The sequence below is a fragment of the Lontra canadensis genome, unplaced genomic scaffold (genome assembly GCF_010015895.1).
Source record: "Lontra canadensis isolate GAN:19392208 unplaced genomic scaffold, GSC_riverotter_1.0 scaffold86, whole genome shotgun sequence".
Taxonomy (NCBI): Eukaryota; Metazoa; Chordata; class Mammalia; order Carnivora; family Mustelidae; genus Lontra; species Lontra canadensis.
This window is the reverse complement of record NW_022631080.1, coordinates 1,693,790-1,710,447: the sequence shown is the minus strand read 5'-3', so window position 1 is coordinate 1,710,447 and position 16,658 is coordinate 1,693,790. Positions and strand designations below refer to the sequence as shown.

General features: G+C 34.9%; 1 protein-coding gene across 4 annotated transcripts in view; it reads left to right on the top strand.

The window, feature by feature from the left end:
• Positions 1–16,658, top strand: part of DMD (dystrophin) — a 2,197,254-nt gene that overhangs the window by 949,276 nt on the left and 1,231,320 nt on the right. For all 4 annotated transcript variants that reach the window (XM_032883124.1, XM_032883125.1, XM_032883122.1 and 1 more), the window contains exons 31-33: positions 8,885–8,995; positions 9,602–9,775; positions 13,141–13,296. In XM_032883124.1, the coding sequence (XP_032739015.1) occupies positions 8,885–8,995; positions 9,602–9,775; positions 13,141–13,296 (441 nt within the window). The remainder of the gene's footprint in view (positions 1–8,884; positions 8,996–9,601; positions 9,776–13,140; positions 13,297–16,658) is intronic.

Here is a 16,658-nt window from a genome sequence, read left to right as displayed (position 1 = left end):
TACACCCACCTTTCCCCCCACCTTTTTTTTTAAGAGTGAACGCAAGAGAGAGAGAAAGCAAAAGGGTAATTTGAGCAAAGAATTATTCCTCTTGATATCACAGTATCTATTAGTAAATGAAATATTCTGAGATGTTCATAACAGACACATGTTTATCCTTAATTTCTAAAATGTATTAACTCACAGGGCTTTTTTCACATATAATCTTAATTTATAAAGAAATTTAGATCTCTAATATATTAGAACAGTACTATAGATGTGAGAATTTTTCTAAAAATGCTGCCTATAAATTATAATAAAATTCTAGTTTTCTGTGATGTTCAAAACCAATTTTTCCCTTTTTTAAATCATTTTTTTAATTTATTTTCAGCATAACAGTATTCAATGTTTTTGTACCACACCCAGTGCTCCATGCAATCTGTGCCCTCTCTAATACCCACCACCTGGTTCCCCCAACCTCCCACTCCCCCACCTCTTCAAACCCTTCAGATTGTTTTTCAGAGTCCATAGTCTCTCATGGTTCACCTCCCCTTCCAATTTCCCCCAACTCCCTTCTCCTAACTCCCCATGTCCTCCATGCTATTTGTTATGCTCCACAAATAAGTGAAACCATATGATAATTGGCTCTCTCTGCTTGACTTATTTCACTCAGCATAATCTCTTCCAGTCCCGTCCATGTTGCTACAAAAGTTGGGTATTCATCCTTTCTGATGGAGGCTTAATACTCCATAGTGTATATGGATCACCTCTTCCTTATCCATTCATCCGTTGAAGGGCATCTTGGTTCTTTCCACAGTTTGGCAACCATGGCCATTGATGCTATAAACATTGGGGTACAGATGGCCCTTCCTTTCACTACATCTGTATCTTTGGGGTAAATACCCAGTAGTGCAATTGCAGGGTCATAGGGAAGTTCTATTTTTAATTTCTTGAGGAATCTCCACACTGTTCTCCAAAGAGGCTGCACCAACTTGCATTCCCGCCAACAGTGAAAGAGGGTTCCCCTTTCTCCACATCCCTCCCAACACATGTTGTTTCCTGTCTTGCTAATTTTGGCCATTCTAACTGGTGTCAGGTGATATCTCAATGTGCTTTTAATTTGAATCTCCCTGATGGCTAGTGATGATGAACATTTTTTCATGTGTCTGGTAGCCATTTGTATGTCTTCATTGGAGAAGTGTCTGTTCATATCTTCTGCCTATTCCACCAAGATGATCTAACAATTGTAAATATCTATGCCCCCAATATGGGAGCAGCCAATTACATAAGAAAACTGTTAAGATAAAGAGTCATATTGATATGAATACATTAATAGTAGGAGATCTTAACACGCCTCTCTCAGACAGATCATCGAAGCAGAAAATCAATAAAGAAACAAGAGCATTGAATGACACATTGGACCAGATGGACCTCATAGATATATACAGAACATTCCACCCTAAAACAACAGAATACTCATTCTTCTCAAGTGCACATGGAAGCTTCTCAAGAATAGACCACATACTGGGTTACAAATCAGGACTCAACCGATACCAAAAGACTGAGATTATTCCCTGCATATTCTCAGATCACAATATATACAGAACATTCCACCCTAAAACAACAGAATACTCATTCTTCTCAAGTGCACATGGAACCTTCTCAAGAATAGACCACATACTGGGTCACAAATCAGGACTCAACCAATACCAAAAGACTGAGATTATTCCCTGCATATTCTCAGATCACAATGATCCACAATGATCACTGGAGCTCAATCACAAGGAAAAGTTAAGAAGGAACTCAAACACCTGGAAGCTAAAGACCACCTTGCTTAAGAATGCTTGGATCAACCAGGAGATCAAAGAAGAACTGAAACAATTCATGGAAACCAATGAGAATGAAGACACTTCAGTCCAAAACCTATGGGATACAACAAAGGCAGTCCTAAGGGGGAAATACATAGCCATCCAAGCCTCCCTCAAAAAAAGTGAAAAATCCAGAACACACCAGCTGTCTCTATACCTTAAAGAACTGGAGAATCAACAACAAATCAAACCAACTCCACACATAAGGAGGGAAATAATCAAGATTAGAGCTGAGATCAATGAGGTAGAAACCAGAGATACAGTAGAACGTATCAATGAAACTAGAAGCTGGTTTTTTGAAAGAATCAATAAGATCGATAAACCATTGGCCACACTAATCCAAAAGAAAAGAGAGAAAGCCCAATTTTTCCTTTTTAATGATTTTGATAGTGGTAATTGTTCTAAGAGTATAGACACTCAGCCTCTCAACACTGTCTAAAAGCTTGATATAAATATGAAGTCCATGTAATACTTTGCATTGAATTCTAAATTGCCAAACTTTCCTTTCATGTATTACATTGTCCTTCACATATCCTGGTGACAAATACAGGTTCAGTTTTGGGTTGTGTTTTTGTAAGTCATTGTCATTCTTGTTGTTGATGAATCATGTGTGGGATTACTTGATGCTTTGTGTAAATCATCATCAGAAGACCTGTGTTTCAGTAATCACTTAAGGTATCTTGGCTTTATTTTGTAATGCCAGGCTACGAGAGACAGCTTTGTGGGGGCAGTCTTTAAATTACAAAAAAAAAAAAAATTATACCAATGAGAAATAGAAAATCAAATGTTGAGTTGTAGAAGTCTTTTGTAAGGGAGGGACCCTGCAACTTAAGGTTCAGTAGCTTCACACCAGTTCCCCCTGCCAAAGTAATTCTTATTCTAACAACATCTGGTTTTTCCTTCCCTGAAACAGAGGATACACTCTCTGTATATGCCAAACCCAATCTTTGCTAGCATGGTTCTCATACCATGGAATGAGAACCCATTTTCTTATTCTCTACTGCTCTGAAACCCCTTCTCAGCCATATGTAATTTAAATTATGAGAATTTCCTTAAAGTTTACCAGATTCTATAGCAGAAATGACTGTGCCCCTTCTCTCTTATCATACAGCATGTTTTTTATTATATTACATGTATTTCTTTTTTTAATTCTAGTTTAATTTATATGTCTATGTTCTATCTTCGTAAAACAAAAGATCCTTAAGAATAGGGCAATAGTTTTGTTCTCACTATATGGAATTGACTAGTAGATGCAGAAGTGGTTTTTTGAGTTGGATTCATAAACTAAATACTACTAATGCACAAAAGAGATGAATTTTCTGTCTTGTCTGACCAATCTCCAAGTGGAGGACACGTTTATTTTGGAATCATAATTTAAGAGGAAGTATAGTTGTTCAGAGGACATGGAGTTTGCTACTTCTTGCGTCTGTTACTTCAGACAAGTCAACATTTATACCCTCATTTGTGAATGAGGATGGTAAACTTGTATCTTAGTTTGATTAGGTGATTAAATGAATGCATGTGAATTGTTGGATAAGCTGACACAGATACTTGCTTTGGTGGTGATGATGATGAGGATTATTTCCTTCAGTGCTCTTCTCTTATCCTTTTAGTATAAAAAGTTAAATGAGTATGTGTATAATTTATTTTTACTCTATTATTGTTCCTCTACATTGAGTAGTAGACAAATGAAGATGTTCAAAAACATGTAGATAGATATCGTTGCAGATGCATAATTCGGGCAGTCTGTTCTGAGTATCTTTTATTTTTTTCCTCACCAATCTCTTTTTTAAAATTTAATTTAATTTTTTTCAGTGTTCCAAAATTCATTGTTTATACACCTCACCCAGTACTCCATGCAATATGTTCCCTCCTTAACACCTACCACCAGGCTCGCCCATTTTTTTCTCATCAATTTCTACCCCCAGTTTCCACAGTGATTATGAAACTTCCATCACTTTCCTTTAGACTCCTCCTCAACCCTTTTCTCTCTCTTCTTTATAAGAAAGAATGTCTTTCTTATAAATAAATAATACATAATGACACAATTTGGAAGTAAATATTTGTGCAAACTTGAACAGGTATTTTTACATACACTATAACATCTGATCTTTTTACCAAAGCCAGTGTAGTTGTCTACTGCAAACATGAGAATTTTCCCAGGACTACTGATAATCCTTCATTACTGGATTGTCATCATCATCCTCAGTTTAGAGAGGAGAAAATTGAGCTTCAGAAAGGGTTGGTGCTCAGGTAGTAAATCAGAGCCCTGAAATTTAAAGATTTATTTATTTATTTATTTTAGAGAGAGAAAGTGTACACACATGTGCATGTGAGCAGGGGGAGGGTTGGGTTGGGGGAAGAATCTCAAGCAAGCTCCTCACTGAACGAGTAACCTGAGGCTGGGCTCAGCGAGGGTCCATCTCACAACCCTGAGACCATGTCCTGAGCCGAAACCAAGAGTTAGATGCTTAACCAACTGAGCCACTCAGGTGCCCCCAGGGCCCTGAAATTTGAGTTCAGATTTCTTTTAACAGTCTTCTGTTCTGACTTACACAAAGCATCAAGTAAGGAGCTCTTTCTGCTTTTCTATATCAAAAATGTTTTTTATGCCTTACCTTTGGCTTCTGAAAAATTAGCACCTCTCTTACTGTCAGTATTTTTTTGCTGCTTATTGATCTTTGCTCTTCAATCCTTCTTGCTTCCCACAGGGTTTTTCTAATCAATTATCTTCTTATTTAAAAAAAAACTCTCTTATACTCTTACTCCTTTTACATGGTCTTAATACGTGTTCGAGTCTCATTGACCACATTACATTATGTGAAGAAATAAAAATTCTTCAAAAATAATTTAAATTGGGGGCACATGGGTGGCTCAGTGGGTTAAGCCTCTGCCTTTGGCTCGGGTCATGATCTTGGGGTCCTGGGATTGAGCCCCGCATCAGGCTCTCAGCTCAGTGGGGAGCCTGCTTCCCCCTCTCTCTCTGCCTGCCACTCTGCCTACTTGCGATCTCCCTTTCTCTGTCAAATAAATAAATAAATAAAATCTTTATAAAATAATTTAAACTGCAGATGAAGATTTCCTGGTTTTTAAGCTTTATCCTTGGAAAAGCTAAGTTCTGCTCTTACCACTGAATGTATTCTAGCTATAGTGCTCATTGACCAGCTAATGTACGCTTATTAGAACTTGCCTCATTTGACGTGTCTCAAAATTGACTTTATTGATCTCTCCCTCATTTTTAAAACTCTTACATCACTTGATTGAAGTGGCAACCTTTCTCTTCCCTGGCTGTTCTGCTTCTCCTTCTCATGGACTCTTCCTTTTCTTTCTTTGGTGCTTTCTTTCTTCTCCATATCCCTTAAATTCTTGTTTTCCATGGCTCTCTCCTGGCCCTCATCAGGGTCCTCTAATGTTTGAGTGCACTAAAATAAATGCTAATTGTACAGGTACACACAGCTTTAAAAAAAAAAGTATTCATGTATGTAGCTATATATGTGTGTATATAGTGATTAAAAAATCAAATTCATTTCAAAGTATTAGTGAATTTATAATCACATTCTCTCATGAATTTCCTTAATTACTAAGTTATGGGTTTATTAGATTAACTATTATAGATAAATAGATAAACTATTATTATCTGTGATTCTGATAAACTTAAAATTTTAAAGTTTCTTTTCGTATTGAGAAATTAGAGTTTTTTCATTTAGAACATGAGGTTATTAAATAACTCATTCCCACCATCTTTTCCATTTATATTCCTGCCATTGTGCATTCATTCTCTATTTATGATTTCAGTTCTCCTAAATTCTTCATACCATTTATTACCTCACCTGAGTACCTGTTTTCCCTCAATCAGGAGTGCTTCTATTTTTAAAACTTCTCTTTGCTTAATATACTACTTAGAACACTGAAGCAGAAGTAACACAACTGGATTAACTAAAGTGAAAACAAAAATGAAAGAAAGAAGTTTGTCATTCATATGTAGGGATGTCTCATGGAAGCTAAGGACGAGAATAAAATTTGTCTCAGGAATGGACTAGAACCTGTGTTTCGGTCACTTGCACCTGCTATTTATTATTATCTCTTGGTATCTCATGGGGTTGTAGGCAGTTGTTGGCCAGCTCTGCTGTGGCATGTAAGCTCAACTGGACTGGACATCCAAGGTGGCTCAATCATGTCTAGGAACTGATACTCATTGTAGCTGAAAGATCACTTGGGATCGTTCACTAATTCACTTACCCACCACTTCTTTATGTGGCTTGGGCTTCTCAAACCATGCCAGTTGGGTTTTAAGAAGGAAAATCTTAAGAAGGAAGATGGGGTCCATATACACTATGGAGTATTATGCCTCCATCAGAAAGGATGAATACCCAACTTTTGTAGCAACATGGACGGGACTGGAAGAGATTATGCTGAGTGAAATAAGTCAAGCAGAGAGAGCCAATTATCATATGGTTTCACTTATTTGTGGAGCATAACAAATAGCATGGAGGACAAGGAGAGTTAGAGAGGAGAAGGGAGTTGAGGGAAATTGGAAGGGGAGGTGAACCATGAGAGACTATGGACTCTGAAAAACAATCTGAAGGTTTTGAAGGGGCGGGGGTGGGAGGTTGGGGGAACCAGGTGGTGGGTATTAGGGCACGGATTGCATGGAGCACTGGGTGTGGTGCAAAAACAATGAATACTGTTACGCTGAAAATAAATTTTTAAAAAAAGAAAGAAAAAAAAAGAGTCAGTGTTTCAAAAAGGTGGAAGTTGAAGCTGCTTGTCCTCTTATGGGCTTTTCTCATAACTGACAAAACACTATTTTTGCCCTCTTATGTTGGTCAAGGCAATCAAAAGGGCAACCTAAGTTTGAAGAGGTGAAGAAATTCCACCTCTTAATCGGGGAGTGGTAAGAAGAGCACATAGTATTTTACAAAAAAAAAAAAAAAAGAAAAGAAAAAAAAAGAGCACATAGTATGGGAACTGTTGTTATAGACATCTTTGGAAAATGCCCCATTTCCTTTAGCCTGTGATTGAAAGCCATCAGTATTTTTGTTTTTATCTCTCTTTTTGGCATTTACTTCTATCTTCTCTTTTTAGTCATCGACCTTTGCTATTCCCCAATGGACACTGTAAACTGGGGACTTCATAAGCACAGTCTGCTAGCATATGTGATGATTCTCATCATGCACAGAGCTTGGCCAGACTTTGTCCTGTCATTTCTGAGAGAGAATCTGATGGACCTAATCAGACATAAGCATTGTCCATGTTTTAATTGTCTATGACTTGGGAGTGGCTAGGTTTATGTAGGACAGACATTGTTGGTATTGACTTACCTTTTTGAGGGAGTGAGCATTTTCCACTTAAAATATCAAGATTATAACCCCTCCCCCTAAAACATCTGCTATTGCCAGTGATGCTTACTATTTATTCAGATTTCTGCTTTAACATCACCTCTCCGATGACATCTGTTCACGTCCTTGTTAAGTGTTACTCTGTCCTACCTACCGCCATTAAATTTTATAGATCCTTTATCCTTTATAACTTTATGAATAACCTTATTATGCACTTACAGGGATCCATAGCTCCCAAACTCCATGGTTTCTGGAGAATAGCATATACCTATATCCAAGGGAGTAATTCAACCAGTGAAGATAGATATATAGTACAATATATATATATATATATATACACATATACACATATATATATGTATATGTATATATATATACATATACATATATATATGTATATATATGTATAGTATGTATTTGCATGAGTCCTTGCTCTTAATTATTTTATGTCAGAATTGTAATTACTTAAGTAACTCATCATTACTTTGTCTTTATAATTTTAGGATCAGTATGTTAAGGAATGATATTAAGGCATATGTGTACATTTATAGCCTTGTATACGAAGTATCTCCTTCATCACTCAACGCATTTTCTTCAGATAATTTACACTACTCATTGCAGGATTGTAGTTCTCTGTGGTAACTAACTGCTAATCAAACTGATGTTATTTTCTAGTAATATGTACTGGAATTGACTCCAGTTGGTATAAATTTGCTTATACTAATATGCATTATATGAATTGTTTTGCCTGCAAATTTTATGGGCACTCTGGTGTAAGTTAATCCTTTTCTTTCCTAATTTACTTGTGATAATCTGACAGCAGCTGATATTTAAATTAAAATAATTTGACAACTTTCTGATTTTTGCTGGAAGTGGAAGGAAAGAAGTGAATGGATTTATTGTTTTGGTCTCTGCACACTACATGATTTGACTGACTCCTGAAGCAGGATCAGAAGTGTACAAGTCAAATACAAACACACTTCTGAATAGAACTTGATCAAAAATGTCTACTCAATAAAGAAAATACAGCAATTTTTATAGTTATTTAAGATTCAAAAATCAGTCATATCTTAAGTATCCAAGAGACAAAAGGCAAGGCCAATTAAGAGGTTTAAATTCACTTTTCTAAATCCATAATTTCCCTGAAATTTAACTGAAATATAGTGCAGAATGACTGAGTAAATATCACAATGAATATTATCCACATGGAACTTTCTCATTATATCTTATCCTGTCACAGGTTTGAGGTGTGTGTGTGTGTGTGTGTGTGTGTGTGTGCGTGCACGCGCGCGTGCTCAGGTTTGTGTCTGTATGTGTATGTGTGTGTCTCTGTGTGTATATATATATTGTTTTTGGTCAGATTTGAATGTAAATTCAAAGATAAAAGAATATCAGTCTTTCATATTAGATATAAACAGAGATTTCCTTCCCAAAATATCTGAAATAGCTATGCATTATTACTGACTCGAAAGCATAATTTATTTTTCATAATAACCCAAATAGTAGAGAAATAAGCTATTTCACTTTTGGTAACTTTTGGTAAGTAAAAAAAAAAAAAAAGAACTATTGTCATTCTAAAGGAGGCTACATTGTAATAATGCTTTAAGAGAGTTCCTGAATTTCATCTTCTTGGCAAGTGAGTTATTCTTTGCAATAACCTGCAGAGCATGTTGACTAATAATGCTTTCCTCCCAACAGAAAATCCAATCAGATTTGACAAGTCATGAGATCAGTTTAGAAGAAATGAAGAAACATAACCAGGGAAAGGAGACTGCCCAAAGGGTACTATCCCAAATTGATATGGCACAGGTACATATCCTTGCGTAAACTAAGGTACTTGTTTTAGTTGGGTATTAAAACATAATATGTATTAGACAATTTGGTTATTAGAAAAATTGGGATTAAGGACATTATTTGAAAAATATAATATATATAAATAATATAGATTTGGGGGGGGTTGTACATCTTAAGGATAAAATAGGTTAATAAATTACCTTTTATTATCACATTAAGAACAACTACTGAATTCTTCCAAATGTATGCATTCTTTGTGCTATACAAGTAGAAAAAAATTGCTTTACTTTTTCTTAATCTTGTATATCTTCAGGAATAAAGAAAAACTTGTTAACAAAAGTATGACTGCTTGTTGTTTGGAATTTTTTTTTAAGATTTTTATTTATTTATTTGACAGAGAGAGATCACAAGTAGACAGAGAGGCAGGCAGAGAGAGAGAGAGAGAGAGAGAGGAGGAAGCAGGCTCCCTGCTGAGCAGAGAGCCCGATGCAGGACTCGATCCCAGGACCCCGAGATCATGACCTGAGCCGAAGGCAGCGGCTTAACCCACTGAGCCACTCAGGCGCCCCTGTTGTTTGGAATTTTAAGTTATACGGGTGTTTTCTTATGTTGTCTTTACAGAAAAAATTGCAAGATGTTTCCATGAAGTTTCGATTATTCCAGAAGCCAGCCAATTTTGAGCAGCGTCTACAGGAGAGTAAGATGATTTTAGATGAAGTGAAGATGCACTTGCCTGCATTGGAAACAAAGAGTGTGGAGCAGGAAGTAGTACAGTCACAGTTAAATCACTGTGTGGTATGTATTTCTGGGGACAAATACACAGCTACTCCTTGACTTTCCTTATTAAGCAGTCTGTGAAAAAAGAAAAGAGGTATGTGATGATGATCCTCCTTTGTAATAGAAGATTGTTTCAGATAACTGTAATAATTGCTACTATGTAATTTTAAGGTTAAGAACAAAATTTAGCACAGGTGTATTGAGAGACAAGAACTTTTTTCTGAAACAGTAGCCTTTGAATACATCCTCTATAGGTGTCTTTTTTTGAATCTGTAGTTCTCAAAGGACTATGCAGAATTTAAGAGGAAGTCCCATTGTTTAATTTTTATAGTACTTTGAATATGTATTTTAAATGGAAAATCTAAAAAGAAACACATTGTTCTGGAAACAGCAGCAACAGTAACAACTACCATAATAAAAACCATTCCAGAAATGAAAACCAAGTAAGCCAAGTGATCTATACAAGTCATGTCTAATTCTCTAGGTCACAGATTAAATGAGACAATTTAAAGACAAAACAGCTGGCAAAGGGCAAAAGCGGGATTCCAGTCCAGGAGCTCTTGCTCCAAACCCTAGTATCTTTCCATTCGATGTCAGTGGTAGGTATATACTGAAATGCGACCAGACCTCAAAGACAGAATAAAAATGCATGGGGGGCATATGATTAGCCTGTAGCATAAATCTTCACAGGATTTTGGGATGTTGAGCTATGTCCTTTGTTGCAATTACTGGAAATGTGCCAAGTCAGATGATGCCTCTGACAACATGAGGCTGAATTATGAGGGCATCTACTAGAGTAATACACTGTTATTATAACTCTTTGATCACTATGGGCTAAGAGTAGAAATTCACATAAAATAAAAGCACTGAATATTATTAACTTTAAAGGTAAAAAATGTTATCTAGTTAGTACTTGTCTTTTAGGTATTGTTTCTTCATTTACTCCATAACATAAATGTAAAAGAAACTCTTTAGATGCATTTCAGTCATATTATTATGAGTGATAATGTATCTTTTAACAAAAAATTGTAGATATATATATTTCTTTGTGAAATTATGAACTATTTTTATGCAATGACATTCATAACACAGGCTGCATTTTAGTGACATTGTTACTATAAATATTCTTACCCTGAAAAAGAAAATCTGAATGTAATAATGTACACTTATTAGCTGATATTAGATGAGCAACATGAGGCATTTATAGGAAGATATCTTCTCTTAAATTTTGTAAAAATAATTAAAAGCAAATGACCCAAGTATACTATGGTCTTGATTAAATATATTCCCAAAGGGACAGCTGTTCCCTTCTATGAACAAGTCTCTAATGGTACATCAGAAAACTGGTCTGCTAGTAAAGATGAGGTGAAAACAACCCTCCCTATAACCAGCTGTGATTGTGCCTTGACTCTATAGGGAAACCTTTTCAAGTTCATGCTCAGTTTGGTTCAGGTTTAAATGTCGGGAGCAATTCAAGTAGTCCTTCTGTAAGAATATCTTTTCTTTACAACTTTTATATATTTTTAAATTACTTAAGATGCCCTATTGCATGTACTGTAATCATTACCTTTGCTTTCAAGAAATTTTTGTTTCATTAAAAAAGTCTTCCCTGTAGGAATACAAATAAATATAAAGGATATTTCGCTCCCTCAGTGATAAATACTTTCTGTGCATACTGAATGACATGGTATTAATGGCTAATACTACTTTGAACTTGCAACACAAGGGTAAATCATGGAAAAAAATTTTTTTAATGTCTAAAGAGTAAGTTATTTGGAAATATCTCTGATTCCAAAATTGACACAGTTGATTCCCTCCATACAGTTACTGATTGAATGTTTCTACATACCAAGATATTTGTGTAATTTCTAAGATAAAAGTAAAATTAAGTAAAAAAAAAAATCAACTGGAAAACGCAGACAAGAACTCCAAATTATTGGTAAAGGAATATTAACAAAAAACAACCATCAAAGAAGGGATTAAGGTAGAAGTAGATTATGTATGTAGCTTTAATGAAAAGATATTTGCTCAGCCTTTGCAAAAAGTGTTTTTAGGCATTGATTTTAAAGTGAGAAGAGAAAATAAACCCAAGTTTTGTTCTAATTACAAAGAAAAAGCAATTACCTACTAGTAACTTTATTTCTTAGTACCAATAAAACAGGTCATTGTTCACAATCACCGCTGAGCAAATGAAAGCAACAATGTATAATGTAAACTGTTTTATATATATATCTCCCTACATATATATACCTATACATACGTGCTTGCATGTATGCATTCATGCATACACGTATCTTTCCAGGAAAGTACTTTGTGTGATGACATGTGTATCATGAGGCTTTGTTAAAACAATGTACTTTTGTTAAGTAATATATATGTTCTTTAGGGTTGTGATATATATGTGAGTTTTTAAATAATATTTTTGTGTCTGTCTATATTGAATTAATCAGCCGCATTAAGAAAATATAATTGTATAATGTAATTACCATATTTAAAATTACCTTCCTTCCTGGGGCACCTGGGTGGCTCAGTGGGTTAAAGCCTCTGCTTCGGCACCAGTCATGATCTCAGTGTCCTGGAATCGAGCCCCACGTCAAGCTCTCTGCTCATCAGGGAGCCTGCTTCCCTTCCTGTCTCTCTGCCTACCTCTCTGCCTACTTGTGATGTGTCAAATAAATAAATAAAAATAAAAATAAATGTTTAAAATTACCTTCCTTCCTTATATATGACTTACTATATGTTGAAATTATGGTCTAGAAATTTAGATGTTTCATTCCCAGTAAAATGTGTGAAAACGATAATGAATTGGTCTGTCTTGTTTTTCTTTGTTTTTGTTTTTGTTTTTATTTGACACAGAGAGAGAGATCACAAGTAGGCAGAGAGGCAGGCAGAGAGAGAGGGGGAAGCAGGCTCCCCTCAGAGCAGAGAGCCTGATGCAGGGCTTGATCCTAGGACCCTGAGATCATGACCTGAGCCGAAGGCAGAGGCTTAACCCACTGAGCCACCCAGGTGGATTGGCCTGAATGGGTCTGTCTTGGCCAGCATTGATTGTCTAGTGAATCCATTACTATCTACTGTACTAGGCTCTCAATAAATACCTGGTGAAAGAGTAAATTTTATAATATTATATAACATTTAAAATAGGAATCATTTAACTTTTAGGAATAATCATTATCAACTTGGATTGTAAAACTATACTCATGATGTATACTTACTTTAGTAAGAATAACTATCAACTCTGCTGCAAAATGCTACTCCATTAAAACTGTAAACATGGAATGTCAATTAAGGTGATCTCTACCTCTCTTTCTTTTTATTAATTGTTATAATGTAATTTGTACACTATGGCTGATTATTATGTTTTGTTTTATGTTTGAACTTAGAACTTGTATAAAAGTCTTAGTGAAGTGAAGTCTGAAGTGGAAATGGTAATAAAAACTGGACGTCAGATTGTACAGAAGAAGCAGACCGAAAACCCTAAAGAGCTTGATGAAAGAGTCACGGCTTTGAAATTGCATTATAATGAGCTGGGAGCAAAGGTGGGTGTGCACCGGAACCACAGACATGGGCTACTTAACACTTTCCTTCGAAATGGCAAATCATGAGGCAGTAATGATACACAATGTCTTAGAAAGTCTTAATTATTTTTTCTCAACAGATAGATATATATGTACATTTATGCATAGTCAGGGATAGAGATAGATAGATTCCCATGTGCAGTTCTCATTAAGAAACAAAAAATTAATAAGGATCTTCTTTCCAATCTACATTAAAAGATATATACAGCTCAGGGAAATTTTTATTGGCCCATCAGATAATTCTAAAAGTGTTTCTTTGTTCTAAACTTAGCCTTTTCATTGTATAAATTTACTTTGATGACTTAAAGGCTAGAGCTTTTTATAAACTAATGAACTTACTTACATTTAGATACAATGGAGTTGACACATTCCACATAGACCACTTTAGGTGTAATATTGTTGTCACATTCCATAGAAGTTATTTTCCTGTATGGCAAGCCTTGCATAATCCACCACATTTGTCTAATAATGTAGAATGCATAGCCAGTTGAGTCCTATTGCTCCACGATTATGTTTTTGTATTTTTGTCCTGTAAGAGTCTAATGGCCAATTCCATGTCACTGTTAATTAAAGATCTTTTCATCTTTCTATTCCCTTTCTAAAACAGTGGAATGATTAGGATAGTTATCTCAATTCCCTCAAATCAAATATTCTCTGTATAGTTCTCGTAGATTTAAACTCTTATGGTTCAGAGTAATGATAGTAATCATACAACGTAGTCATGAAGGCATGGATTGTCAACGTCAAGGAGTGACCTGTACTTTTCTATACTATAATTTTACATTACTCTAAAGTTTCTAAACTATTTTTTGGTGCTCATCTAAGATTTAAAGTATTAACATAGTAGTAAAATAATCATTTCTCTCATTAAAAAGTCATGATAACACATTATGTGGTATTTAAGGGGATGTGTGTACTTTATTAATAAATATCATGTTTATTTTCTTAAACTTATGCAAATAAAGTTATCTATATAGTACTGGCATTTGTGGCCATTTGTGAATAAATACAATTTTAAGTACTTTAAGCAAGTATCTTTAAATAAGGAGTATTGGGGGATGGTTTCGCTCTCCTAATGCTTAGTGAGGAAGGATGAATAAAATTAAATAAGGATCAAAGCAGAAAAAAATAAAAATGCATATATTTTAATTTCATTCTGACTGAAAGAGCTTTACTGGGATCAATGACAAGAACAGAATATATTTTAAAGGCTCAGGTTCTCAACTTTATTAAATATAACAACATCAGTGAGAAAATTGTCACTTCATCTTTGACACAAGTGTAAATTTGTGTCCGTATTTGTGAAGTAGCCATGTAGACACAGATTTCTAACATTTCGCCCTGTAAGCAGATTGTTGGGTTGAGTCTTAAAGCTACTAATTGCAACTTTCTTTTCACTGAGAGGAAGTTAATTTTGAGATTCAAATGGAAATCTGGAAATAACTATTGTTATTAGTTGATAATCTTTATTTTTATATTTTGGAAAACCTTCAAATTTATATTTCACATGTCTTGAAAGAGAGCTTACTGTCTTGTGGCAAAGTATTTTATTTCTCATTGGATCAAAAAGTAGGGAGCACTGATACACAATAAATAGCAAAGCACGAGGATAATCTTGAAATAAAACACATTTCACCTGTTTCTATAGTCCACCAAGCTACCTGTGGAATAAAAGACCATTAAATCCTTCTGGAGAAGTTTGTCATTGTGGTACAGATAATCACAGAGGACAAAGTTGTATCTCCACTTGGTATCTCCTCTAGTATATATAGACCTTTACAGGTTCCACTTGTTCTATATTTAACATCAAGTGAAGAATATCTTAATAATCATCCTTATGCTACAATTTGTTAATTTCTAGAAAGTTATTCTCTATACTCAAGAGTTAATAATTTGACCGCTGTGACTTTATGCTAAAAGAATGCATTAATAGATATCTTTTTAATAAGAAAATATATATTTGGGGAAAATGTAGTTTCTTTGTTTCTTCAAATATAAACTATTGTCTGGGCCTTTTTTCCCTTTTGTCTTGAAGAATTTGCACAAAATCTTTGCCTTTGCAAGAGTAAATTTTACATGAAATAGTCATTGAATTTAAAATAATAAAAATGATGTCAGAAGACTCTTAGTGCCCCAAGTTAATTATACTTAAAAAGTGAATGACTCTCCTGAAGATGTAAAGCCCTATTTAAGCCTGAAAATGCACTTTTGAAAGTTTGTTTATTTAGCCATTTGGTGCATAATAATATCATTAAAGCAAAATGAAAGAGGACTAAGAAATCATGCTTTGCTTAATAACATGACAGAATACAGGAAAACATGTAGGGGAAGATTTATTTATAAAGATTTAGAAACATTAATAATGAAAATATATAAAATATTGTAAGTCAGGTATTCCCTCTCTAAGAAAATACTGTCTGCATCTAAATCTTTAAAGCACCTTAGCAACATTTAATTTTATTTGTTAGTATTAACTTAGCTTAATGATTCCAAGAATAAAAGTTGAATTTCTTGTGTGGCTTCTCTGTGCTCTGATTTTTATGGAAATATATGTAAGTAGCAATAGTCCTAGCAGCCTCGCATACATTTTCCCATGAACCAGTGACTGCTGAGGCATTGTACTGCAGGTGGCACTCTTTTAAACATATCCCTTTTCCACACACACGCACACACAAAAGTATAAAACTCAATCTTCCTTAAGATGGCAGTGTCTCCTGTTTTATTAAAACCTATTTAACTGGATATAAACAAAATAGAATAAATAAAAATCAATAATGCATTAGCTCTGGGAAGATAGGATTTCTTCGAAATATTGAATTTGGAATTATTTTTCTACCGATAGTGCAGAGCAAAAAATAACTATGTGTGGAAACACACTGTAAGGTATATATAAATCCCCCCCCCAACTAAAAGTCTTAGTCAAAAGGGCAGATGTTTTTACTTCCCTGAAGGGGGAAATCTGTAAAAAGAAAAAAAAACTGAATTTGCAGCCTCAGCAACTAAACATTTTTTTTTAATGTACAGACATCTCTGTTAGAGAAACTAATACATTTTATTGAGTATTTGGAATTTATATCAAAGTTTCAGTGTGTTTATTTTGGTTGTACCATTTTAAATTCTTTAAAGATATGCTTAATTGTGCATTTTTCATGCTTATGGCTGTATTTTTTTAAGATTTTATTTATTTGACAGAGATCACAAATAGGCAGAGAGGCAGGCATAGAGAGGAGGAAGCCGACTCCCTGCTGAGCAGAGAGCCCAATGTGGGGCTCCATCCCAGAACCCTGAGATCCTGACCAGAGCTGAAGGCAGAGGCTTAACCC